Genomic DNA, 27,398 nt, shown 5'->3' with positions numbered 1-27,398 from the left:
CGGCGGCTGCTGCAACATCAGCTAACACACACACCACCTTACACACCACAGTGACCGGACGTGAACTTTAACGGGTAGCTCACAACTTAGCAGTGAGTTAAAGAAAAAACACACCGCTTCCCTCTAGCACAGTTCAGTCAGTGGAAACAAGGAAGTGACCAGCTGACCGACTTCCAGTTGTTTTGCGCCGGTAAGTCTCGTTAGTTGAAGCGCTTTGTGTGTTCTCGTCACGACGGGGCAGCTCCGAGTCCTGTGGTCGGGGGAGGGAAGTTGGAGTTTGCTGTTTTACGGTGGAAATGGACGAAACCCGGACAGCTTTTCAAGGTTCAGTAACGCAAACGTGTCTATAGGTAGTATTGCGTAGTGAGCACAGCGACGCAGTGATTTGTTAATGTGCGTTTTGAGACGCTTTTTCCTGTTACGCCTCCAGGTGATCCATTGATACAGTCATGGTGCTGGGTGGCGATTTGAGACGCAGGATGAGGTTGGAAACAGGCTGCGGGACACCTGCAGGGTTTGGTCCCGAGACACAGAGACAGAGAGGACAGAGAGGACAGTACCAACAGCACCAGAGAGTGAAAGCGGGTTAAGCGATTTATATGAATGTCATAGCAGAGACCCTGCAAAGTGACTGAGACTGTGTGTGTGTGTGTGTGTGTGTGTGAAAACTAAGTGAATGGAAAATGTATCATAGAGGGACAGAAAAACTCGAACAGAGTCAGCAACGACTACTTACTAAATTAATGAATATATATGTATATATATATATATATATATATATATATACACACACACACACACACATACATACATATATACATAATATTGAGGGAACTGTACAAAATATATTATTTTCCGACTACTTACTTTAAATGTAACATACCACTGTCAGGTTTCTTAAAGAAAATAAACCAAATTAGTTAACTTGGAAGCTTATCTACTGTCACAATGAATGAAACATTGTGTAATGACACACGACTTCCCCATTTTTGGTGTCTGTTGTCTTAAATTTCAGGTCAGACTGTCACATTTGTGCCACGTTTGAAAACAAACTCCATTTATCCATGTTTGTATTCCAGTTCACCCTCAGCTGTGTTGCTGGCTCTTCAGATCGGCCTGTAAAGTTTCTTTTTTTTTTTCATAACCAGGAGAGCGTGAAAATGGAGGCCTGCATCTTTAAATCATCGTTTAAACCACAGGTCTCTCACTGGCCTGTTTGCAGGACCCGCGTGAACCTGCAGGTCTTTTGAGGCTTCTGTTTTCAGTAATGGCTGCAGTTTGTATTTTCAAACAAAGCTCATTTCACAAGTGCCCAGCGCATATTACGTTTATGAAATGTGGAGCCATATGTGCTGTTCCACAGCTAGCGGAGCTTCTGGATAACCTCACCAGCATGTGATCTGTCAGCTGTGACATGTCCAGGACTGATGGACATCAGCAGTACGTTTTATTGCACATAGTAACTAACACCTTTGTTAATAATTGAGTCGTAAACTGCCTTTAGATAACAAGGTTGAGAACAAGGTGAGAACAAGGTTCTCATTTGTTCATTTATTCACTTACTCTGTTAAATAAGCCCATAGTGGTCAGTTTTTTTTTGTTTGCTGTAAATGGTCCTGTCATCAAGTACTTCTTTCCTCTCTTAGAAACATTTATTATGTCCTCCTACGAAATAGAATATTCCACGAGTGACAGATAAACAGTTGCACACTGTGTTTCTGTGTCTCTCCTGTTGTATCTTATCAGGGAAATAGTGATAGTGAATCTGAGCTAATGAGACGGGGGCAAATACTGACATGCAGTCTCAAAGGTTAAAATCCTTTTATTGGAGTCGCGCTGTAGATTTCCAGTGGACAGGCGGCCACAGCTGACAGCCAGCTGGGGATGTTTTTAATCAGACTTCTAATTTATTCATGAGTGATGGAGGGTTTTATATTTCAAAGGCAACAGTATGACAGGCTTGTGTTATCTTAATTTAATGGGAGATTCTATGTATTAAATATCCTTATGTTATTACCTTAATATTAGCCAGAGCTAATGTTTCAGCTGTTTCAGAAGAAAGAAACACCCCTATACGCAATGTGATCCATGCTTCACTTTGTTGAATGAATTCAGTTCCATGGTGCTCAGATGACATGTATGACTTTATCACTGTTACTCTTCCGTGTGATTTTATAGATGTGTAAAACCGCGATGCAAGTTTTACTGTGGTTAATTTCGTTCTCAAGGTAATGTCCAACCTGCTAAAGAGTTCATGTGCCAAACACATCAGCTCCCTGGGAGCCCTTACACTGCTTTTTCAAAGGTTATAGTAGTTTAACTCAGTGGAAGTCAATTTTAAAAGACTTCATGGGGATTACAAAGGTTCAGTTTTATTTTTTTAGAGCAGTACCATTCTGGGCGGCACAGTGGCTCTGTGGTTAGCAGTGATGCCTCCCAGCGAGAAGGTGCCTGCGTGGGTTTTCTCTGGTTATTCCTACCTGTAAATGGCCCATAGGTGTGAGTGTGAGTGCAAATGGTTGTTTGTTTCTGTGTTGACCCTGCGATAGACTGGAGACCTGCACAGGCCGTACCCCGCCTCTCTCCCGATGTCAGCTGGGATAGGCTCCAGCACAACCCCCCACCACCATAGTCACCACCATAGGATAAGTGGTAGTGGAAGATGAGATGAGATGAGATTACTATTCTGTATAGACTTGACTTAACTGTTTCTAAAGAGTCCATGGCTGTGCTAAATGAACTCAGTGCAGGAATGACTTAGTCTTGCGTTCTTTCTAATGGTCATCAGAGAACGACTCAGGTTGTGATCCTATGAGAAATAATGTGATCGGGTGTAGACCTGGAGAAAACGATTTGTTTTCGGTGGGTATGTTTTACAGCACGTTTAATCGGTGCCTTTCTTTGGTTCTCTTAATAACACATCATTTATGTGAACATTAGCCCCCTAATGTCCAGCGCAAGGAAATGCATTTATTCACAGGAATTTGAATTCCGAGTATTAGTCACTCACCTGGCAAGCAGGTTCACTTATTTTCCGTGTTGCAATCATACAACGTGATTATCACAAGTTTCTACATGTGTTACAATAGTTTGTTATTAATAACACAGTATGTGTGTAACTGTTTAACATTCAACATAATCAAGCAACTAAATAGCCTGTTGGCTAATTATTTTTCTCCAATTTTCTTGCACACCAGGCAAAGTTAATCTTTTTCAGCTAATAACGTTTTTTCATATACAGTGGAAAGTGTCGTTATACCATAGTGTACTTGGAAATAATAATATAGCAGTGGTGTTGTGCAAACCTACGAGCAGTGGCTCCTTATCTTGCCATATATAGCTGCATTTCAAATGTCATGATCGTAAACCAAGGATAAGTGAAGCCTGCTCAGACCAGCTATTGGCATTTATTCACAAGTTTATGTCTGTTGGTTTTCTTCGACCCCTGGCCGGCGAGAAGTGCTTCCTCTTAGTTTACTACTGCCTGTCATCACCGCGGAGGTTAATAATGATGAGTTATCTTTGGTTAGTGCAGCGGATCCCTGGCACAAAACACCCAACCGACGGCTCCACGCCCCCTCGCTTCTTGTCTTGCAGAGGAGGACAGGATTATTTCTGGGTATCAAGGTTAGGGAGGGTCACATGTGAGATTCAGCGGAGCTATGTCCTAAGCTTTCAGCCAGAAATAAGGCCGGGTCTGTTCTGTAGCAGCCAACGTTAAACAGAAATAATGTGCAATGTAGGTGAGTGGAAATGACTTTAAATAACTCCCCGCAGTCATTCAGAGACTCCGGGGCCCGCACAGTTGGCTTGTGAGGTGGCACTGAGAGGTGATACGATCTGCCCTTCTGTTTCAGGAGGCTTTTCCCCTCTAGTCAGCTGTTTGGCGTGGGTGACGGGGTCAGCGCGACGCTGTTGTTTATACGGACGAGAGACACATGAACCGCATTCGGCCGCGCGTCGTGTTTGCCGACATACAGCTACATACGTTAGCGACCTTCTCGGCTTCACGCTGCACATTGCTCTTCAGCTGCGGCTCAGTGATATAGCTTTGTTATTTTATTGCATGCTATCAGATAACATAAAAGATAAGCAGAGACCACACACCCATTATATGGACGCCTGCAAACGTTACAGTTGAACGGTTGGACGGTCTCACGGCCTCCTTCCGTCCCAGTGTTCAGTTACATTATCATTTCTCTGTTTTGGAAATCGCTTCAATAAATGTTTAGACTTGTACAGGACAAAGAGGTTGGTTTATTTTTGCCTCAGCCTTCTCCTGTCCTCCATAGACAATCATTGTGGGATAGTAATTGTATAAGAGGAAGTGCCCTGTAGTAACACGGCTACATGTTTCTTTCTTTTTCCAGTTCACGGGTTTTACTTCTTTTGCTTGCTGCTTGTTTGCATTCAGTGCTGTGTCAATATTATTTTTCATGAAGTATGTCCTGTATTAGGAGTGGTAGCTTTATTTAAACTGCGTATTTGTTAAGCAAAATGATCAAAATGCTTCTCAATTACTAAAGGAAGAGCACACAAAACCAGGTAAAGCTGTAGTGAGTTGCCATCAGCACAGCAGAGGCAGTGACAATAAAGAGCAGCATTTTTTTTTCCACTTCCCAAAATGTCTTTGTGTGAATCACTCTGAGAAGCAGAAATTCAACAAGCAGCAATCAGCTTCATTGTTGCAACAATATGGTATGAAGCAGGCTTACAAAGATCCGGAGTCAAAATATTAAGTTCAAACAAATACATAATATATCTGCAGCGTAAACAAGGAGTTTAAAGTCTCGCTACTTTGTTCTGTTGCTCGACATTGTTCTGGGATCAGTTTAGTCTGTGTTGAGTTTGTCTCTTTGTTTCAAACAGTAGCTACTTGAACTGAGCAGCTCCCATTTGAGTCTTAAATAAATGTTGAACAACTGTCGCTTATAGTGAAATCACTGCAACAAAAAAGCAGAGAAGGCGTCTAGCTGGGTGGTGTGCACGAGGCGGAGGGTGGGTCAGTTTTCTGCGCCGTCTGACCACTGAGGGACGTGGACGAGGAAGTGTGTGCCGGACCAGCCGCGTTGCAGCAGCATGCGTCACCGCAGCTCTGAGCTACAGCCTTGAGCGCTTGCATGTCAGGCTACGCTGTACATGTGATTAAAAAAAAAAAAAAAGCATAAACATGGATTTAGTAAAGTCACTTCTCTTCCAAAAATGCTGAACAATAGATTCTCGCTAGTTAATTGTGGTTGAACTTCTTTCTTTTATATGATAGAAACTGACATTTCATGGAGGAAATCATTCCTTGAGAAAATAAGATTTATTTATAATTGCAGCCCTAATAATTGGCATCAAGTAGAGGGGGGTTAAGTGCAGGACTGGTTTCAGATTCGGTTGGATAACATCAAAGTTAATTTTGATGTAAGGTGTCAAAAAAAGGAATGACGGCGATGATGATTTTAAACTGTCAGTTTCACAAATGACTGTGTAAAAAGTAAAATTCCAACCACAGTAACAAGAAGCACCTCACATACACAGATGAGTCAGTACAGCTACAGCCTGCCTGCAACAAACAACAGCACGGGCTCTGAACAAACCAGTGGGTCTGAAATAGGGTCGTATGGAGGAAACGATTCAGTGTGTGCCTGTGTGTAGTGACTGACTTTGATCTGAACATGAAGGACCAGACACGAGTTAATGTCGTGTTAGCCTGTCCATTTAAGAGGACATACGTGTCAGGAGTAGAATAAATGGCATAGTCACTGTGATACGAAATTTTCATCATGTTTGTGTGTGTTTTTTTTAGTGTTAGTTTAGTTTGTTTCATTTCCTATTACTTAGTCCTTAATGTTTATGTACTGTACATGTTAGTGGCTCATTGAGATATTAAGAATTTCACACAAATAATTTGAAAGCTGTTCTTCCACAAGCGTAAGACACTTGATAAATGTGTGTTTTTTATATATGTGGCAAAGATCCACTCGCTAATTACCTGGTGTTCTTACAAATACTTTAAATTGTAATGATATAGCACAAGTTGCAGGACTTAATTGAATTCCTACTCCGATGCTTGCATTTTATACCAGGTAATGTAGTTGCATCTATAGTCAGTATATTTTAACTCAAATACATACGAGTGCTGTTTGAGTGAGAATTGGTAGAGGATTAGGAAATAAACCAGAGTTATCTCCAAATATTACTTTCAGGACAACAAAACATTTTTCTTGACTTTAGAGTTTCTTTCTATGGGAATAGTTTATTTATCTATTTTGTAGGTGATATTATGTCTGTGGTTTACAGATATGTTGACAAGTTCACTCATGCAGCTTCTGTGATCCTCGTCTTCTGCCAGTGCTGTTTAACTAGCCATGTTTACTCTTTCTCATATCTTAATACTTTTCACCTAAAGGAACAGGTTAAAACCAGTTGCTCAACCTGTTTCCTTTTTTTTCTTCCTAGGTAAAGAAAAATGGTGAGCAAATGTTGACAATGGGGTTTCCTGCATGAAGGAGGCTTGGACATGTTTTCATCTAAACCTCCTTTGTCCTGACACAGGGAGTTTTACAACCAGGACTTTCTACCTCAACACACGTGGAGTCCGCTCCTTCTTTTCTACCTCTGAAGACAGATCTGCTCTTTCTACCTCAGCACATACTATTCGTGCACTGACTGTGCCAAAGCTGTTATCTGTCGACACAGAAACGCCAGCGGACCCTTCACTTTATCGCAAGGCTCTCAGTTGTTAGTCATCCAGCCATGGTGCAACGCAGCTAAGGTTCGTTCCCCCGCTCGGCCGCCGTCCTACCTGAAACCCCTGCTGGGAGGGACCACCTGAAACAGCCATGTTACCCTGGGGTTTGTGATGTCCGAGCCCCTTACCGGACCAGAACCAAAGGTAGAACAGGGGAGTAGTCTCGCTGTGGTTCCTCGCTTTGTGGTCGGCTGTGAAGATGACGAACAGGACATGGGCCAAATGGAGGCAGGCATGAAGAACGAGATGTTTCGAGAAGAGGATATGGAGGAGGATGACGATGCGTCGGTAAGTAACTGGTTTATATTCAGGTATTCACAGAGTGAATAGGTTGTGTCATCTTTCTCTGTCTGTGGCTGTGACTCTGGGTAGCTTGAGAAGAGAAAAAGTGAACACTTAGGCAACTCTTAGGGCGTGTGGTTTAATTGTATTTCTTCACAGTCATATACTGCAACAATTTCACAGCAAATTTCACTTGCAAAATTGTGTTTTAAACCGACAAACGCTTTGTAATCAACGACACAATTGAAAGAGGAACACTAAGTAGCATACATATTTTTTATTGAAATAAGGTCCGTCACATCCATCGTATTTAGGATTGGAAAGATGCTTTTTGATATTGTTATGTCAAATGGTGAAAACCTTTGCAAAAACCTCTCACTGGCATTCAGATGTGAAAATGTAATGTGTGACAAACTATCGGAGAAATGCCTGTTGGTACTAATGGTTTATGCAGCATCATTTTCCAGTGACTGTATGTGAACAGTGGAAAAAAAGGATTCATAATTTTGGAACAGAACAGGAAGCAAACAGTCCTGCACCTGTAAAAAGGAACGTTTTAGTTGGAGTGGATAGTGGAAATAAATGATTACAAACCGACTTGAAGGTACTCTGTGTTAGTTATAATTAGTTTTATATGCTTGTTTGCCATGAATGTCATAAAGTGTCTTTGGCAACAAAGTATCTATTCCTTTTTTTGTAACCGTTCAATCATTTGTGAGACTTAATAACGTTGCCAGAATGGGAGATATTTTCAGGTTCCTAAAAGAGTAATTACTGACTTAATGATCTGATAATGGGCTATTATCATGCCACTGGCCTTGTGAGACCACTGAGCTCATTACCCACGGAATCAAGTTGATGAAAGATGAAAACTCCTATTTTTAGTTGGTGGCCAGATGAGGAGTTTGGCCTGAGGAAGAGTCATTGTGTAACCAGAAAGGTTTATCTCCTGCACGGTGCTGCTCTTTAGTGATCCTGGATTTGTCAGACTCAGTTCTACATTATTAACATAAAGCACCCGTCTGAGCTGGACTTCTTCAACCTCAGATTTGGACCAGTTTTGGTAAATGAACTTAATGTTTAGTTGAACAATGAGGTAAATGTATTTAAAAGTAAGCCTAACTCCAGGCACAACATGCTCACTACCCCAAAGTGCAGTCTGTACTGTTATTGTAACATAACGACTTCTCTCAAAACATTGTGCCTCGTAGTATTGTACAGGGAAGTAAAGATTATGTCCGTTTTTGGCTCAAAAATGTACAGATGGCTTTGACAAAGATTCTTTAAAACTTGAACCAGCTCGTCTAATGTGCCAGAATACAGATACAGAGCAGGAAATTATATATAATAATATTTTTATTTTAGTAGTGACTCACAGGAATGGCATCAGCAACATTTAGTAACTAAAAAAAGCCAATATTTAGCCCCTGGAGATGGTGCAAATGAGTGACAATGTTGCTGTGTATCCCCTGAATGTGCATATGTTCATATTTCAAAGCCTGTTTTCACTGCTCCCAACCCATATGTTAAGTCTGAAATGGCAGCTGAAACTATATAGTGGTAAGCACATGAAGACACCACTTTGTTGTCAGTAGTTAATGGCCGTTGTCATCACCTTGTGTGCCCTCCTCCTCCCTGTCGTCTCCACCAGCCGTCAGAGCGACAGATCGTGGTTGGCATATGCGCTATGATGAAGAAGTCCAAATCCAAGCCCATGACTCAGATCTTGGAGCGCCTTTGTAAGTTTGACTACATCGATGTAGTCATCTTTCCTGAGGAGGTGATCCTGGAACAGCCCGTGGAGAAATGGCCCCTATGCGACTGTCTCATCTCCTTCCACTCCAAAGGTAACGTTTTCAGTTGTAAAGACCATCCTGTAGAGATATCTGCATTAGCATATTTTAATGCACAGACTGTAGGTACTGTATGTGGAGTCAGCTTCCACATAAAGCTCTGTCTGGTATTTTTTATATATAAAACAAATCACTTGGGTAAGTGCAGTTAAATTACTTCTAAACATTTTCTTTGAACACAAGTCGTGTCTAAGAATAACGTACTGTTTGTAGGGACTGTTTGTAGGGACCGGTTTAACATGGCCATGTGCTCAGGAAAATTATGTTGCATTTCTGTCTTCAGCAACATATAAATCTGTTCTGTGAAATAAATGTTCTGCATCTCTCTTGAGAATTACAAGTGCTTAAGTTAGTGTCAGAATGACAGCAACCAGTACCAGTTTATGGGGATGTCTTAATGGACAACAAAGAGTACGGTGGGACTAGAAATATCCTTTTAAGGAATTTTACCCCTCAGCTACTATGTGTGGATCCAAGACCAATCTGATCAATACACCTTCAAGATTCAAGATTCAAGATTACATTATTGATCCCTGCAGGGAGATTGTTTTGTCCAAGAGTCTCAAGATAACAAAGGACATAAATGTGACCAGACATAGACATAAGAGTACACGTCAAGGAGAGAAAAAATAGGATAAGATAAAAATAAAAAAGTAGTCTAAGAGTGAGGTACAGTCAAATCTACAATCACAGACATGAGATGTTTACCTCTCTCTCTATATACACACCTCTCGGTGTGTGTCCTCTGACTTCATGAAGACACGTGTCACACTCATATTTTAAATAAAACCTAACTCCTATATTTTGATTGCTATATTAATGTGGTGTTTGACAGCCCAATAAAAGAACAGAAGTGTAAAAACACATTTATAAACTACTACAGTAGTTTTCCTTCTGACCCAAATCCATCTGTGTGTGTCTTTGAGTCAGATTAGCCTGTCACATGGGAATTTTGTCCTTTGTTTGATTTAATTCAATTCTTGGTTGTTGCCAAGGACACGGGAATGTACGAGTCCCATGTCGTTCTCATTTTGATCACAAAGAGCTAAAAGCTAATATTTGCCTAAAATATTACGTACATACATATCTCTTGTGCTCGTGAACAGAAAATAATTAACAACAATGGCCTGTGTGATAACCACTCAGTAACTGTTCACTGTATTTAGGAGAATTTAAGCAACCTACTGACTATATGAAGCTCAAAATTAAAATAACTGTTAATGACCTTGTTGAACGCTTGTTCCTTGAATTTTACTGTTGATGTAGCTCCTGTTGCTCTGGCAGTTGCAGCTCATAATAAAGTGGTTCTTCTGTTTCATAATAGTCCAAACAGACTCCAGCTGCTAAAGCCAAAACATCAAACACATGGCTTCTTGGCTGACAGTGGTTGTGTTCCACCGGTGGCTGTTCAAGGAATTAAAAACAATGCAAATGCTTAAGATACTTAAAACCTGTATTGGTAATTAATATGTTTTGTTACCGTCAGTGAGTCCTAATCCAAGGACCAGAAAGAATGCTCCTTAGACACTGTTGGGTATCAAAACTAACATCTACCAACATGACAATCATCCTTATTAGTAAATGATATTTGAGCTTGAATTGATGCGCATACTCTGTGGATTAATAATACACTTTGTGTTTTTCAGGTTTCCCTCTGGACAAAGCTGTAGAATATGTCAAGCTCAGGAATCCACTGCTCATCAACGATCTGAACATGCAGTATTTCATTCAGGACAGGTAAAGTCTGATCGGCCCAATACAGTCACAGTGTGAAGGGTGTTAAAGAGAAAAACTACTTATTCAAACTTAATGATTTAGAATATTCACCAAAATAACAAACAATGTATAGACATGCAGCAAAACTGCAGCTGACAAATTCTTTCATACAACTTACTTGTTTGCACTTGTGTTTTTGGTTTTACTATTTTTTTCATCAAAGATCAAACCATCGATCATGTTAGAGAAATGAAAGTTGCATAATTGCCTTTTTCATTTGCCTCATCAGTGCGTTTACATGCACGTGAAAAAAACTAATTATTGCCTTAATCGGACTATAACAGGAGAACGTAAGTGCATGTAAACACATTACTCCGGTTAAATCATTATCCGATTGAGACACCCAGATAATGTGATTTGAATTCGATTTTCTCCTGCATGTATACGGTAACCACAGTTTTCCAATCGGATAATGCGTGTGCGCATGCTCCACAACCACTGCGTTGGCGTGTGACCCCAGAACAAAAACATCCAAGAAAGCCGATCGCAGAAGAAGAATAAGAGAAACGGAGCCGCTAGAAGAATAGGATATCGCACAACTTATCTGCACCAGAATTAGCGCAAACATTACGTACGAGATTAAAAAATTTACTGTTATTTGTATGGTTGTTGTTTGAAATGCCGGCCTACCACATGAACGACATTATTATATGACGTAAAAGGTCAACCGGAAAACGGGCCGTGTTAACGTAGTATTATCCCGCTGAAAAGACACCTAGTATCGCCACCTAGTGTGGAAGAGGAGAACAGATATTTGATTTTCTTGCGCTGCATTTAAACTAGTCAGAAAGTAGAATTTTGACACACACACACAACAGCTTCACAGATTAGATATATTCTCTATGGCTTTTGTTCTTAGAACCTTTCTTTAACAGTACTTTATTCTACATCAGGAGGGAAGTGTACCGGATCCTACAAGAAGAGGGTATTGACCTACCTCGCTATGCTGTGTTAAACCGAGACCCCGACAATCCTGAAGGTGAGCAAGGGTTCTTAGTTTGTGTTTAAAATGTCAACTACTCAAATAATACATTTTCAGTCTTTAACATAAGAAATAAAAACTCCTTCTATAACTACAACTTTAGTTGGTTTTGTTTCACTGCTGTTATAGACACCTAGTAATTAAGTGCATTAGTGTTGTGTTTCATAAGCTCAGCATTGAAAGTAGTTAATGGTCTGGACATAGTGTCTGTACACACTTCAGCATGTGGATGGGTCAGGAATGGAATTAAACCACTTGAGCCACAGCTAGCCTCAGATGTGTATATAAAGATTTTAACTGAATTTAATTAATTGAATTTCACCTTGTGCAGAGTGTAACCTGGTGGAGGGGGAGGACCATGTTGAGGTGAACGGGGAGGTGTTCCCTAAACCCTTTGTGGAGAAACCTGTGTGTGCAGAGGACCACAACGTCTACATCTATTACCCGACATCTGCTGGAGGAGGCAGTCAGAGGCTCTTCAGAAAGGTAACTGTCTCCCAGGAAAAGCAGGAACATAGACCACAGTAAAATATAACTATTAAGGGACTTTTCAGACAAGAAAAGAGTGATTCAGAAATGTCACACGTTTCCCTATTCATTGATAATTATGGTAATGTGTTTAGTATGTTGAAGGTTTTGTGTTGTCACGTCTTTTTCTGTGTCTTTGCTGTAGATAGGGAGCCGTAGCAGTGTGTACTCCCCAGAAAGCAGTGTTCGAAAGACTGGATCCTACATCTACGAGGAGTTCATGCCGACAGATGGTACTGATGTGAAGGTATTGTTGATGTTCATGCCTTGCTGAATTGATTTTGACTGCAGTGGCTTATTCTGGTGGAAGGTGTCCAGTAAGTGAAATATTGCCTGTATGTCAGGTTTACACAGTGGGCCCAGACTATGCCCACGCTGAGGCCAGGAAGTCCCCAGCTCTGGATGGGAAGGTTGAGAGGGACAGCGAGGGGAAGGAGATCCGCTACCCCGTCATGCTGACGGCCATGGAGAAGCTGGTGGCCCGTAAGGTCTGCCTGGCCTTCAAGGTAATCACATTAATGACCACGTAGATGGCATGTAAGGTAAAAAGGTCTATTGCAAGTTTAAGATGGCAGAGAATCTGTATTATTTTGAAAACTGCATTATTTATGCGTTTGTGTTTTTATTGTATTATTTATTTATATTTTTACACTGATGCCTGTGCTTATAGTGGACAAAAACTCTATGGGGTCCTTGTTATGAGTAGTAGCTCATTTTTTGGCTAAGGAAAGGACCAGGGTACGTTTAGTTGGAAAAGGCAGTAAAACCCTGTTCTATCAACCTATTTGAAAATAAGAAATAAAAAACAAGGCCATTAAATTAGTTACTAATACCTGATCAGTGATGAAACCCCCAAATGTTGACAAAAATGATTCCTACTAAATTCACTATTTTAATTGAAACATCTAGATATATTCTTCATCAAACTTATAACTATGATAATTACTCTTTATTCACCCACTGGGATGTGCTCTGCCAGCTCCATGGGAATGATATAGAAAACATGACAGACTGTATCACTGAATATATCGACTTCTGTGAGGATACAGTAGTCCGTACTAGGATTGTCCGCGGTTTTCCTAACAACAAACCCTGGTTCACCAGCCAGCTGAAGGATCTGCTGAACAAGAAGAAGAAGAAGGCCTTCAGATCTGGAGATAGGGATGAGTTGAAGACGATACAATGGCAACTCAAAGTCAAGTCAAGACCACGTGAACCCCTGGGTCCTGAAGGCTTGTGCTTCACAGCTGACTGACATCCTGCACTACCTGTTTAACCTGAGTCTGAAGTTGGAAGGGATACCAGTGCTGCGGAATACATCCTGAATAGTACCTGTGCCGAGGAAGCCCATCCCATCTGGCCTCAATGACTTCAGACCGGTTGCACTGACATCACACGTCATGAAGGTCCTGGAAAGACTCGTCCTAACTCAGCTGAGACACCTGGTGGCCCCTGTCTTGGACCGTCTTCAGTGTTGGTGTGGATGATGCCGTAATCTACCCGTTGGCAGCGAGTTCACCCTCACCTGGATGGTGGGAAGGGCATTGTGAGGATCATGTTCTTTGATTTCACCAGTGCTTTTAACACCATTCAGCCCTTTCTGATGAGCAAAAAGTTGCTCAGGATGGGTGTCAGCTCCTCCACTGTCTCCTGGTTTGATGATTACTTGTCTGACAGACCCCAGTTTGTGCTCCCTGTGGGATACCGTTGTCAGTAATGTGAGGGCACCACAGGAGACTGTCTTATCTCCTTTCCTGTTCACTCTTTACGCCTCTGATACAGCTCTGGGTCCTGCCACCTGCTGAAGTTCTCTGATGACTCTGCAGTGGTAGGGTGTATCAGAGATGGACAGGGGATGAAGTATAAGACACTGATTGCGGATTTTGTGGAGTGGTCCCAAGCAAACCATCTACTCCTGATCGTGGACAAGACCAAGGAGCTGGTCATTGACTTCAGGAGGAAGAGGACATCAGTGGAGCCCATCAACATCCAGGGCCTGGAGCTGGAAGTAGTGGACCCCTACAAGTACCTGGGAGTCTACATGAACAACAGACTGGACTGGAGGGACAACAGTGATACTGTGTACAAGAAGGGCCTGAGTAGACTCTACTTTCTGAGGAAGCTTAGGTCTTTCAGTGTGTGAAGTGAGTTACTAGAGTCTCTCTACCAGTCTGCTGTAGTAAGTGCCCTGGACTTTGCTGTGGTTTGTTGGGAGAATAGTACCAGCAAAAAATACATCAGTAGGATCATCAACATCAGAATTGATCTGGAAGGCTGGACATTTGATTGGTAAAGAGTTGGAGTCTGTCTCATTGAGGGACAGGAGGACACTCCAGGACAATCCATCCCATCCACTACACCAAACACTGGAGGGGCAGAAGAGCTCATTCTCCAGCAGCACAATGACTTTTGGAAAATAATGTAACTACAGCATGAGGCACAGAAATCAATGATTCACAAGTTCTTTGTGGTATCAATAAACCTTGAGCAGTTCTGTTTGTGTCATTTTGAGATTAATATTATGGAACATTTTCCATATAAATGAACATTGAATTGAAAGTCTCATCAACACTGACCAGTCTCTTCAGTTGTTGTATGTTCCTGATAAAGAAAAAGAAGTAACTTTTTCAAAATATCTTGAATAAATCTGTTTTCTTCTTTAACAGAGATATGATTTATGTACAATACTCGTAAATGTGTATTAATAAACTCTTTCTGTTCAACGCAAATTGTCACTCCAGGTCCTTCATGGACATTTTGCTTATACTTTTCTAAATGCCGAAGTTACCAATGTAGAAGTGTTGCACCTAGCAGCATATCCGTGCAGTGTGTACATTTACTGTCTTTTATGTGTGATTCTAGCAAACTGTATGTGGGTTCGACCTGCTCAGAGCCAACGGCCATTCCTTTGTCTGTGATGTGAACGGCTTCAGCTTTGTCAAGAACTCCATGAAATACTACGACGACTGTGCCAAAGTCCTTGGGTAGGTGACATAATCTTACAACCTATTAAACACTTATGTGTAAATCTGAGACAGCAGGGAGAGAAAACATATCTACCAGTACAATTTGTCAGCACAAACTTTGTCATCAATGTATTATACAAATCAAAGCGTGAGGAAACGCTCATGTATGTGACTAACATGGCCAATGAGATTTATTGGTCCTGTTTTTCAAGGTCTGTTTCCTCATTTCCTGACATGTCTGGTCCTTGATGGCGTTTTCTGTCTGTGGCTTTAAAGAAAATATAGCCTTCAAGCTGTCATGTTTTAATTTTATTCAGAGCTGTAGACAGCTTTGAGGGTCCCATTGTCAGCTTTACGTCTTAGTTTGTTTCTGATTTATCACCTCTCCTGCCAGGCAAAGTAACCGAAGCTTTACGACTAAAGACTCATAAATTTTACAAATTGAAACTGTAAGACACAGGAAATTGAGGCAGCTGAATTTCAGCTGAACTTTTTCATTGCTCAAAACAGGAACAAAGACTGCGCCAACAATCAGTATCTTAGCTTAAATCTGAAGTGGAACTGTAAACATTAAATCTAAATATTAAAATAAAACTGATTGGTACAAGGTGAAACTTGTGCTTTTCCTGTTCACATTTACACTTTTCTCTGCCTCAACAGGAACATGGTAATGAGGGAGTTAGCCCCCCAGTTCCACATCCCCTGGTCCATTCCCATGGAAGCTGAAGACATCCCCATTGTGCCAACAACCTCGGGAACCATGTACGTACTGAAAAACAACATAATACCTGATAGTGTTCCCGGAAAACTCCTGGAAGTTGTGTTGTTGAGCGTGTAGAGTACAGATGATATGACCTAGTATTATACTGCATGTCTTTGTGGACTTTGTCCTAGTAATCTGTAAAGGTTCATTGATTTAAGAGAATAATTTACAAGGTCTTCAATGTTTTTGTTAAACAGATCAACTAAATATGCTTTTAAACTAAATATTGCTAGGGTTAGGGTATCATGTTGTTATTATTTCTAAATTATTAGACAAATTTTGTCTTTCTTAGTAAAGAATTAGTTTTACATTTAAAAAAATATGTGTTTAGAAAATGTTAATTTCCAAAAGAAAACCCACACTTCAGAATATTCAGTAGATTTCAACAACACACAGACACAGTCTTCACTCTGTCATCTGTCCTGGTACTGTCAAGGCCTTAGTGATGGTTTTCCAATGTGCGACTGTTAAACAACAGAATTTTTGCTGCATTTTAATGTTGTCCCGTCACTTCCTCTATTGCCTCCAGGATGGAGCTGCGCTGCGTTATTGCCATCATCCGGCACGGAGATCGCACACCAAAGCAAAAGATGAAAATGGAGGTCCGACATCCTCTGTAAGTTTTAACTTTAAGATGCCTCTTCTTCTGTTAATACAAAAATTATGTGAAACTTTGATGAGACCACAGCATTTATCTCATACTAAATACTTTGGGATTATCTGAAAGACATGCAAGAGCAGGTTTATTACACAGACACAGATTCCCTGACACCAGGAAACATCCCACCATCTGCCCCTACAAATCATTCCATATGTTCCCATGTGTCTGACTTAAAGTGCTTCATTCTTCATGTGTTCCTTAATCCTGCTGTTTTGCTCTGTTTACGTTGACCAGATTCTTTGAATTGTTTGAGAAGTACGGAGGATACAAGTCAGGGAAGCTAAAACTGAAAAAGCCAAAACAGCTGCAGGTGAGTGACACTGAGTCTAACCTCTTGCTCCTCACTCACTCTCCTCTGCTTGTTTGTCTCTATTTGTTTGCATATTTTAACAGAATCCTGTTTAAGAATAATGAAAGCTTTTAGACGATATGCAGGAATGTTCTTGTGTATTGAGCCATTTAATTATTATAGATCTCAAACCATTATTCTCTGGTCTCAGAGTTTTATGAAACCATTTTGAAATTTCCTTCACTTCCACTGGTTGTTGTTGTTGTTGTTGTTGTTGTTGTTGTTGTTGTTGTTGTTGTTGTTGTTGTTGTACGGTGTCCATTGAGAACATTTGCAGAGATTTTGTATCCCAGTTAAGGCCGAAAGCTTGTGCTATTCCAGGAAGTGCTGGATATCGCTCGGCTGCTGCTGCTTGAACTGGGCCAGCACAACGACTGTGAGATCGAGGAGAAGAAATCCAAACTGGAGCAGCTTAAGACTGTCCTGGAAATGTGAGTGACATTTCACAGCAGACACACACACTCACAAGGACACACGCCATCAGTCATCACCCACCTGTTTCCTGTCGTCATCATTCATCAGCAGATTTTGCAGCATCTGCGATTCACCCTCCTCCATCATTCAACACCAGGGTTCAGTCATCTTTCTTGTACTCACAACCAGACACATGTTCACCGTCCCTCTTGTCTTGTCTCTAACTGCTTTATCTTTTCCTCCCTCCTCTATCCCTCTTTTCTCCTGCCCACCCACCCATCCTTCCTTCTTTCTCTCCAAAAGGGAATCCAGCTTGAATGACACTCAGTACGCACCCTCTCCCTTCTCACTTTAAAGGATGAGGTTTTACCACCCTCCTTTTCTATAGTCAACCTAGACTGTGTGTACAAAGTATTAGGAATATTAGAAACCCTTCTCTGACGCACACCAACCAGGTACATCCTGGTAAAATCTGGGATTCCTCCTTTTAATCCATTTCAATTTAGAAGAAGCGGTGTAAACAGGGTAGAGAAGGCTTCCGTGCGATTAGACTTTGAGGTGGACATTTGGATGGTATTCCTAATGTTTTGTACACTGTATCATCTCCTGTAGAATCCATTCAGTTTTAGCCATTAACACTGGACACATACACAGTCAAATGTCTTTGATGATTTCACTGTGTCTCTGTGTGTGGAAAGCAGTGTGTGCTGTGCTACTTTGTGAGCATGCTGTCCTCGCCACATACCAGCTGGACTCTAAATCTCCTAATGTCTTCCTTCCTCCTGCCACTCCTCTGCATTTATACTCATTTCAGTAATTTGCCTGCGCTGTTCTCTGACTTGGAGTACAGTAACAACCTAATGAGGAGGACCTAGACGGTCAGATTTGCTGTGACTGCTCTGTTCAGAAATGCAGTAGAAAGAGCATTACTAGAGAGAGAAGTAGGATTTACAAGAGTAGGAGTCAGGGAGTAAAGGAAATATATAAAAATAAACCGCTCCAGTAAAAGCTGTTTAGTTTGCTGTTCTGTCACCAGCTCATATGCCACAGTAGAGACGCTGCCAAGGGGAAACCTGCCGTACTTTACATCAGCTCATCTAAATTTAAATCAACCCATATACGCTGTCAGTCGCTGTGTATACACATGCATCATGAGTACAATTATAATTCTTTTGAACAGCTTGCACAACATTTAGATACCTCTGAAACACATTTCTAGAGGCGTCTAGAGTCTTTGTAACATCTTACTCACAGCTGTTCCTTCTGTGTAGACTCTTTTTAGTCTAAAACAAGTCACCCCAATCCAGTAAGTCTGTTTTTTTTTTGGTTTTTTTTTGACTTCTCACACTGTTCAGATCGCGTGGCCGTCCGCCACAGTTATTCGTCCTGGTTCTGAATCCATCCTGACATGACTTTCTAAAGGGTTCTGCTCAGCTGCTTGTCCTGTTAGAGAACACTATGCGGTCGTTAATCTGAGCCGTGTGCCAAATTCTTTATACAGCTTAACTCGCTGGCCAAGTGGAAGACAGTGTGACAGTGTGACAGTGTACACACACATGCACATCTACACTCAAAAGTCATACCTGCCGTTCCATTGTAAATTCCATCCATTTACATTTTTAACTCCAAAGTAGCCGCTGAGTGATTGAATGATCTTTGAACCGTCTGCTAATACTAGGCTTTGTGTATGATCATGTGTTAGATTGCCTCTTTTTAAGCTTGTGTTGTAATGAACATGGAATGAGAGTCAGTTCTTTGATGTTAAGCATTTAAACAGAATATGTCAAGCTGGGATAAATTTTGCTTGTCTGTGTGTGTGCAAACCTTGTTGTGTCTGCCTGGTGTGTGTGTGTGTGTGCGTGTGTGTGTGTGTGCGTGTGTGCGTGCTTGTTTTTTTTTCATTCCCACTAGGTATGGTCATTTCTCAGGTATCAACAGGAAAGTGCAGCTCACCTACCTGCGTAATGGCCAACCTAAAGCCTCCAGTGAAGAAGAAGGTACTAACGAACACACACATCGTTTTTGTGTCTGTTCTGTTTACACAATAAATGGTGATTACAGGTTAATTTAAGTCTCTGCTTGTTTTGTAGCAGTAGATTCTAAGTAAATGTAAATGCTTATTTTGAAACGTAACATATAATTGTGAAGAGATATTAAATGATGTTGACACTTCAGGAGTTTATTCATATTTAAATCAAAAAAACAAAAGATATACAGCAAGGAAAACTTCAATTAAAGATTCAAGCAAAATGGCCAAAAGTCAGATTTAAGAATATCTGTGATCTACAAATAAGAAACAAGTAAATTTGTTGTGGATGGCTCCTAAAGGTTGGGCATCATGAGATTGTGTAAAAGTGCCTGTGAGAGTAACTTTCTGCTGCTGTTTTTCCAGACTGTAAGAAGGACGGTCCGTCTCTGCTGCTGGTGTTGAAGTGGGGTGGAGAGCTGACACCTGCAGGCCGGGTTCAGGCTGAGGAGCTGGGCAGGGCCTTCCGCTGCATGTACCCTGGAGGTCAAGGTACCACAGACCAAACAGACACACACACTAGAAATACGTGTTATTCAAACGTTTCCACTAGTACTGGATTTAAACAACCAGTGGAAACGATGACTAATGATTATCTCACAGCACTTTTGTGCCTTTCTAATCTTGAGCCAAATCTCGAGCCAATCATCTTTCTCTCCTAACACACGGCAACATGCAGTGTCAGATCCCATCGAAGGAGAGAGGGTTGTGTTAGAGTTGACAATCCAGATTTTCAGGCTCCCTTTAACCACTGTGTGTTTCTGTTGTTGGGTTTCATGGAAGTGATGTTTTAATTATTGCCTCAATAATCAGACAGGCTGATACACGAGGAACGTGTCAGTGTATTTTAATATTCATTATGATCATTAAAGCTCTCAAACGCATCAAAAAACTGATTTCATCAACTTTATGTAATTAACTGCACGGTTCTTCACAGTGGACATTTAGGTGTGGACACCAAACACACCCACGTTGGGTGTTGTTCAAAGTGCATGAGACAGAAAAGCAGCGGGATGTTTTCTCCATTCAAACTTCAGTGTGGCATTACTGTAATGTTTGAAATGAGTATACACAGCTTACACTTTTGAACACAGAGCGAAATATAGCAAATAAGAAGACAAACCAGTTACACGCATGTTTCGCTCCACTTGCCTTTTAGGGAGCAACGTCTCTGTGTCATTCATTCATTAGCTCTTCTCAGGCTTTCCTTCTTAACGCTTATGTTTTCTAGTGCATGCAAAACACCTCCCGAAACGCTCAGAAAAACAACCTAAGAACTAGAAGTAGATGCATTGATTAGATGCAGCCTGTCCCTTTATTGCTTCTTCTTTTTTTTTTCAAAAAAAAGAAGATGGGTGTTTCTCATCCCAGCCACTGTTTTCATACCTCTTTCTCTCCCATAAGTTTTGTCAAATAACTCTGTTCTTCTCTTCTTACCTGTTGTTGCGCTGTGTAAACTACTAGCCGGTAATCGCCGGTCCGTTGGCTGTGAGTCCCCTATTGGTAAGAGAAGGGTTTCCTGGACACCACTGCTCTTCCACTCCTCTGTCATTCTGCGCGTTTGTCGCTCCGTCCACTAACGTGCTCTGATCTCTCCTCATCTCATCATGATTTTGGTTAATTTTCGCCTGGCGACCCGTCCTGTTTGTCCTACATTGAGATTGCTGTGGATTGTTTGTGTCGTCGTTGATGTGCTCTCGGGGTGATCCGCCACGGCGTTGGTTTCGGTCACTTGCTCATGTAGTCCGCTAAAGTTACTGCAGTTTTGTTGTTCTGAGCTAACGCAGATCATCTCACACTAATCCTGTTGCATTTTTTCATGAGGCCTTGAGATGGTGTTTGATGCTTGATGAAAGACAGTCTACAGTATTTTGGTCTGTGTTCGAGCTTAGGACAAGTCCCCACCGCGTCTCAGACCTTTCTCTGTCAAATAAGGCATGATAACACAACATATCGATAGGTTAGCATCAGGCTACCTGTTTGCTAAAGAGAAATGCATGAAGCATCAGTGTGATTTGATCGGAAGCGTTATTATGTATCAACTCCATACAGCTACATTAATTTATATACAATGATGCATGTTAAAAGACTTTTATGGTCTCTTTCCAAACAGGTAATCTAAACTATTTGATCTCATCATCACGGAGCTTAGCTTCACTATTTCTTCTTCTTTTTTTTTTTTTAGGATTCACTCATCAACATCAATTCACTTCACTTTCAAATTTTGTTCACAGCTTAGATCAAAGCATTTAAGTGAAATGTCAAAATCTTACTTAGCATTTTGAGGACAGTGACTTTGAACCAGAAGTGATGTTGCACCTACACAGGTGCTGTATCGTCTGCGTGCCTATATCTAATAGTAATCTTGGGTACTTGGGTACAATCAAACCCTTTTTTTCTGTTTCCTATCGACCACTTTACCGACTCAGCCGTTTCTTAAAAATGACAAATGTAAAAGTGACTCAGTGTTTGTGTAACCAGTTAAGTTAATCATGATTCTCCACTCTGTGTGCAATCTTCCAGGTGACTATGCTGGGTTTCCTGGCTGTGGCCTCCTCCGCCTGCACAGCACCTACCGACATGACCTGAAGATCTACGCCTCTGATGAGGGCAGGGTGCAGATGACGGCTGCTGCTTTTGCCAAGGTAACTCTGTCCCCTGACATGGAAGACTAAACTTTGGTCAATTTGTTTTGTCCGTAAGAAGCCTGAAAACGTAAAACAAAAACTAAATGACACATTCTTTGTCCAACTATCTACCTTTCATTTCAGAACTGCTTGAGAGACTCGAAACTGAATAACAAGTAGTTCAAGATGCTAATAGGAATTTTAAAAATGTAAATTTAAGGACTGTTTAAACTTGCGAAAAGCTTTAATTGTACAGTGTCAGTAACAATACAAGCCTGAAACCAACCTTCAGTTAAAGGTCTATGGTTTCTGTGCAGGGTCTGCTGGCTCTGGAAGGGGAGCTGACCCCCATCCTGGTTCAGATGGTGAAGAGTGCCAACATGAACGGACTGCTGGACAGCGACAGTGACTCTCTCACTGACTGTCAGCAGAAGGTCAAGGCCAGGCTGCATGAGATCATGCAGAAAGACCAGGAGTTTGCACAGGACGACTATCAGAAGGTATTTCTCAAAGAATTTGCAAGTTCAGTTTAAACTGTGAGACGTGCCTTTATGAAAAGATTTAGCATATCCAAAGAGTTGTGAAAACTGTCCATTCATGGATTGTTGTGTGTGTTTCTTCCTGATTACATTCCTTGTTGTGTAATGCTATCCGTTTCTTTCTGTTTCCATTGTGTCCCAGTTGGCCCCAACAGGTAGTCCGTCACTGGTGAACTCCATGAATGTCATAGAGAATCCAGTCAGAACCTGTGACAAAGTCTACGCCCTCATCCAGAGCCTCACCTCGCAGATCAGGAAGAGACTGGAGGACCCCAAGTCTTCAGGTAGTGAAGATATGCATGTGAACCTCCTGTGAACAGAAGGAGAAAATCCAGTGCACTCGTTTGAATGACTGATCAGGTTTTTGACAGTGTCAATGAGACAGGTGCAGAAAGGGTTTAGCTGTATCAATGTGTTTTGGCTATGTTGAAAATAATATGATTTGTCTTCTTGTGCTTTTTCCTCAGACCTGCAGCTTTACCACAGTGAGACATTGGAGCTGATGCTGCAGCGCTGGTCCAAGCTGGAGAGAGACTTCCGCATGAAGAACGGGCGATATGACATCAGCAAGATTCCAGACATATACGACTGTATTAAATACGACTCGCAGCACAACGCTTCACTTAGCCTGGAGGACACGCTGGAGCTGTTCAGACTGTCCCGTGCTCTGGCTGACATAGTCATACCACAGGTTAAAACAGAACAATGCTATTAATCATAATTATCAAGCTCTGCCTGTTGTAGTCAAAGTAGACTGTAGGCTTCACATTAGTACTGAACATTTTTTGTAATATCAGAATATTACTATATTCTATACCAGACAGGAAAACTTAAACCTGTTTCATTATGAACATCCTGAGGAGCCATATCAAGAAATGAGCCACATTAGATAACTGCACCAGGAGGCATTTTGTATCTCAATAAGTTGGTTGTTTCACCTGCAATAGGCCTGGTTCACTGTTTCCCCTTTGAGCATGAAACCTAACCAACAACTACAGTGTGGCTCAATAAAAATCAAAATATACATTTATGCAAAACACATTTCGGAAAAGTCACAGGAAACTCTTTTTACTCCACCATATGTGTGCTCACAAAGTTGACAACCATGTCTGGACTGACATGGATGTGAACTGCAGCTTGACTAGCTGACAGAAGCAGTAATTCTAGTTCTCCTATATCATCCACATCAGGAGTACGGCATCAGCAAAGCAGAGAAACTGGATATTGCTCAGGCTTACTGTGTTCCTCTGCTGAAGAAGATCCAGTTGGACCTGCAGAGGACCCATGAGGACGAGGCAGTCAACAAGCTTCATCCCCTGTGAGAGTGCTGACCACACCGAACCACACTAATGTGTTTGCATGGTTGTGGCTCACTGTGTGTGTGTACGGAGATCTGTTGAGGCTACTGTGTTAACTCATCTCCTCTTGTGTTCTTTTCTTTGTGTTCAGGTATTCCCGAGGTGTGATGTCTCCTGGTCGTCATGTCCGCACACGCCTCTATTTCACAAGCGAGAGCCACGTTCACTCCCTGCTCAGCATCTTCCGCTACGGAGGACTACTGAACGTACGCACCGGTTTACTCTGACAGTTTTATTTCCCACAGGGTGGAAGACTTTACTCTTTGTATGTCTTCTGATAATGAGTTCATACAAATGTGTAGAGGGAGGACTGTTTTACTCTTGAATTCACCGAAGTAGCTATGATTTCCAGAATAAAAGAAGCTGGTTTGCTGGGGTTGGTATTTCTGTTAATAGAAATGTACATGGATGTGATGCCTAAAAACAACATTTATATTTTCTATTGTGCAGACTGCATACAGGAGTAATGAGTGAGGATCAAAGATGCTTATGTTCAGCCATATTAACTCACCTCATTCTTGAGAAATATCTCTTGTCAAATCATATTAGAAAGTGTATGAACTGGCTTGAGATGAGATAAACCTGCATTTCATCTGCTTGCTTGAATGTTTTCACATCCGTACTGTTTAATACATGCTTTTATTTAAAGATTTTCTGCATATGCTTTGTTTTAGGAGGAGAAGGACCAGCAGTGGAAACAGGCGATGGACTATCTGAGTGCTGTGACTGAACTCAACTACATGACACAGATAGTCATCATGCTGTATGAAGACAACAATAAGGTCAGCCTGCTGAGGGCACAGTGTAAAACAGAAACCATCAAGGTTACATGAATGAATAAATAACGTGTCTGTGCTGCACTTCTCCAGCTTTGTTAACACGTCCCTTAATGCGTCCCCTCTTATATATGTTTGTGCGTGTGTGTTGAGCAGGACCCGTCTTCAGAGGAGCGCTTCCATGTAGAGCTTCACTTCAGTCCAGGAGTCAAAGGATGTGAAGATGAAGAGAACGTGCCTCTTGGCTTTGGCTTCCGCCCAGCGTCCTCAGAGGTTTGTTTGTGTGTTTTCGGTGCTGGTGGATCGTAGTAAATAGTGCTGGTTGTTTAATTAAATTGTTAAGAGGCAGTGACTTAATAAAGTAAAGTACATTCTAATGTTGTAGAACAGTTGAAATGAAAAGTTATTGGATTCTTATTTGTACAGTAATGTCTAACATTTTGTCAGTTTTTGCAGATATGTATTCAAACATGAAAAGACTTCATGCTAAAACATTCAGCTTTTTTGTTGCATTATTGTTGTATAGCATTCACATTTGCAGTACAGAAACTGTAAGAAAAGATTATTCTTCCACACTGCTGTGCCTCCTGTTTAGACCTTTTTATGTATATGACAATTTTAGATTGTGAAGAAAAAAGGAACATTGCTCAGTTATAGTTATATAGTTAGTTCAGGTAATGGGCGTCAGCTCAGTAGCCTAAGTGTTTTTGAACAACAGTATCTTCTCATGTTCAGAATGAAGACAAAAAGCCCAATCAGGGCAGCCTGGAGGACCTTTCCCAGGATCAACCAGACCAGGCTCTTCCTGTCTCAGAGCCAATCAACATCCAGCGAAGGTCCCCCATGATTCGCAACCGCAAAACGGGCTCCATGGAGGTATCGGGCTATAGTGTTAGTGTCTCAGTAATATGAAAGATAATGGTAGAGGGTGACTGGGTGTTTTTCTTTGCTTATTACAATGTCTCTTGATTAGTGTTTCTTTAGTTGAGCTTTGCTGTTTTTTGTTACATATCAAATGTAGATGTTTTCTTGAAGTAAATGGGAGACGTTAGGTCCCAGATTTATTGGCGTAACCTTCTCAGTCTTAACCCATAGTCTCCATGGCCCCACTCAGGTCCTCTCTGAGACTTCTCCCACCCATTCCTCCAAAGGCTGCACATCCCATCGACTCTTCCAGTCGTGTTCGCGCCAGTCTCCTGAGATCAAACCAGCCAGTGGCTTAGGTGGGCATCTTAATTTTGGTGTATGTGCGTGGGTGTATGTGGGAGAGTGCGTTTTATGTTTGTGTGTGTATGTGTGTTTATATACCAACAATCACATTTATCTCCAGCTGTCATCACTGAACCTCGTCCTCATCACAAGCCCTGGCTGTGACTCCACCGCCCTCTCCCTCCCTCCTTTCAGTATCTCTTTCAGTCTTTCCTGCAATTCGTTTTGCCTGTTTCTCTCTCCCTCTTTGATTTCCATCGCCACCCCTCCTCTTTCTGAGGGTCACATACCTTTCACACCAGCTTAGCTTAGCAGCCGCCCAACAGGATCAGACTCCAAACTATGTAGGCAAAGGGTCAGCGGGAAGAGGAACCAAGTGCAGGATCGGTGCTGTCACCTGCTGTTCAAAGACATTCTGATGTCCCCTCTAGGTGATAAGGTGACAACATAGGGAACATACTATAGGTAGATCTATTTCTCATTTTAAAAGGAAATAAATATCTGAGGATCAAAACAATTAAACTGACTAATCATTTGTGTTTGCGCAGGGTTTTCTGTTTAATTTCAGCTTATTAAATAAACTAAATATTATTAAATAAATAAAGCAAATAATATTGGATTGACTTACATATATAATGGAGATTTAGAATCTCAATTCCAGCTCCTCAGTTCACAAAAAGAAAACAAAGATGCCAAAGATATAATATTTTGTTGTTTTTGTTATTTTTTTCTCTGCTTTTCGTTGTGTCTTTATTCCCTTTGGGCATTGTCGGCCTTGCTTAGATCTTGTTACATGTCACTGGGAAGCAGCCGAGGTGTCACCAGACAGCTATCATGCACAAAAAGAGAAGAAAGAAAAAATTCTCCTGAAAATTTGGCATAAACCCTAAGGCATTGTTTACAAATACATATTTCAAATTGAATAAATCTCACGTTGTGTTTGACAGATGCAGCGAACTCCTGCACACAGAAAGAAATTGATTTATAAAGCACTCAGACATTAGCACGTTATCCCGCAGGTGATCAATTTACCAGTCAAATCTGAACAGTGTAGTTGAGCTACTTTCGTTTTGTAAAATTATGCGTACATTTTAAGTCATATTACAGTGACAATGAATACGTGTCTATCAGCAGTCCTATAGCACGGTCTACTCACTTCATGTGGAGTCACCTTAAACGAGATGCAACACAAGGTTAAGATGTTCCAGTCAGCTTCATTAGACCTTTAATTTAACACCGTCAGTGTATTTCAACTAGTGCCCCAATGAAAGAATCCTTGAAAGACTCTTGTGTTACTGTGTGTACACTCCTCAAGGGCATGTACCATAACAAACAAACAATCCGCCAACATGGTGACACTAACAAGCATGAACTGCCGCTGTCTAAATCAAGACGTGTGGAGAAAACCATAAACCCGTGAATGTGAGAGTGGAGAGCGGAGTCACTTTGGAAACTATCCTGTCACGTGGCTTCACTAGAAGTTCAGAAGCCACCTGTCATTAGATTTAATAAACCTGCTGCTCTACTTACAGCTTCACGCCTCCATGCAG

The 27,398-nt window shown here is 41.3% G+C and overlaps 1 protein-coding gene across 14 annotated transcripts in view; it reads left to right on the top strand.

The window, feature by feature from the left end:
* The window catches only part of ppip5k1b (diphosphoinositol pentakisphosphate kinase 1b), a 42,738-nt gene continuing 15,340 nt past the window's right edge, over positions 1-27,398 (top strand). For 3 of the 14 annotated variants that reach the window (XM_047595784.1, XM_047595783.1, XM_047595780.1), the window contains exons 1-27: positions 3-190; positions 6,448-7,027; positions 8,673-8,868; positions 10,521-10,611; positions 11,544-11,629; positions 11,964-12,118; positions 12,306-12,407; positions 12,505-12,666; positions 15,023-15,144; positions 15,787-15,888; positions 16,419-16,505; positions 16,785-16,860; positions 17,221-17,330; positions 17,617-17,640; positions 19,225-19,310; positions 19,706-19,831; positions 20,804-20,842; positions 21,863-21,984; positions 22,284-22,466; positions 22,648-22,789; positions 22,973-23,196; positions 23,696-23,823; positions 23,955-24,069; positions 24,538-24,645; positions 24,796-24,912; positions 25,375-25,515; positions 25,754-25,862. In XM_047595784.1, coding sequence (XP_047451740.1) covers positions 6,851-7,027; positions 8,673-8,868; positions 10,521-10,611; positions 11,544-11,629; positions 11,964-12,118; positions 12,306-12,407; positions 12,505-12,666; positions 15,023-15,144; positions 15,787-15,888; positions 16,419-16,505; positions 16,785-16,860; positions 17,221-17,330; positions 17,617-17,640; positions 19,225-19,310; positions 19,706-19,831; positions 20,804-20,842; positions 21,863-21,984; positions 22,284-22,466; positions 22,648-22,789; positions 22,973-23,196; positions 23,696-23,823; positions 23,955-24,069; positions 24,538-24,645; positions 24,796-24,912; positions 25,375-25,515; positions 25,754-25,862 — 3,130 coding nt within the window. In that variant the 5' untranslated portion in view covers positions 3-190; positions 6,448-6,850. Of the gene's footprint in view, positions 325-6,447; positions 7,028-8,672; positions 8,869-10,520; positions 10,612-11,543; positions 11,630-11,963; positions 12,119-12,305; positions 12,408-12,504; positions 12,667-15,022; positions 15,145-15,786; positions 15,889-16,418; positions 16,506-16,784; positions 16,861-17,220; positions 17,331-17,616; positions 17,641-19,224; positions 19,311-19,705; positions 19,832-20,803; positions 20,843-21,862; positions 21,985-22,283; positions 22,467-22,647; positions 22,790-22,972; positions 23,197-23,695; positions 23,824-23,954; positions 24,070-24,537; positions 24,646-24,795; positions 24,913-25,374; positions 25,516-25,753; positions 25,863-27,398 lie in introns of all 14 variants that reach the window. The other 11 variants (XM_047595775.1, XM_047595773.1, XM_047595779.1 and 8 more) reach the window with 11 other exon arrangements.

The sequence above is a fragment of the Mugil cephalus genome, chromosome 10 (genome assembly GCF_022458985.1).
Source record: "Mugil cephalus isolate CIBA_MC_2020 chromosome 10, CIBA_Mcephalus_1.1, whole genome shotgun sequence".
Taxonomy (NCBI): Eukaryota; Metazoa; Chordata; class Actinopteri; order Mugiliformes; family Mugilidae; genus Mugil; species Mugil cephalus.
This window is presented reverse-complemented; position numbering and strand designations above follow the sequence as displayed.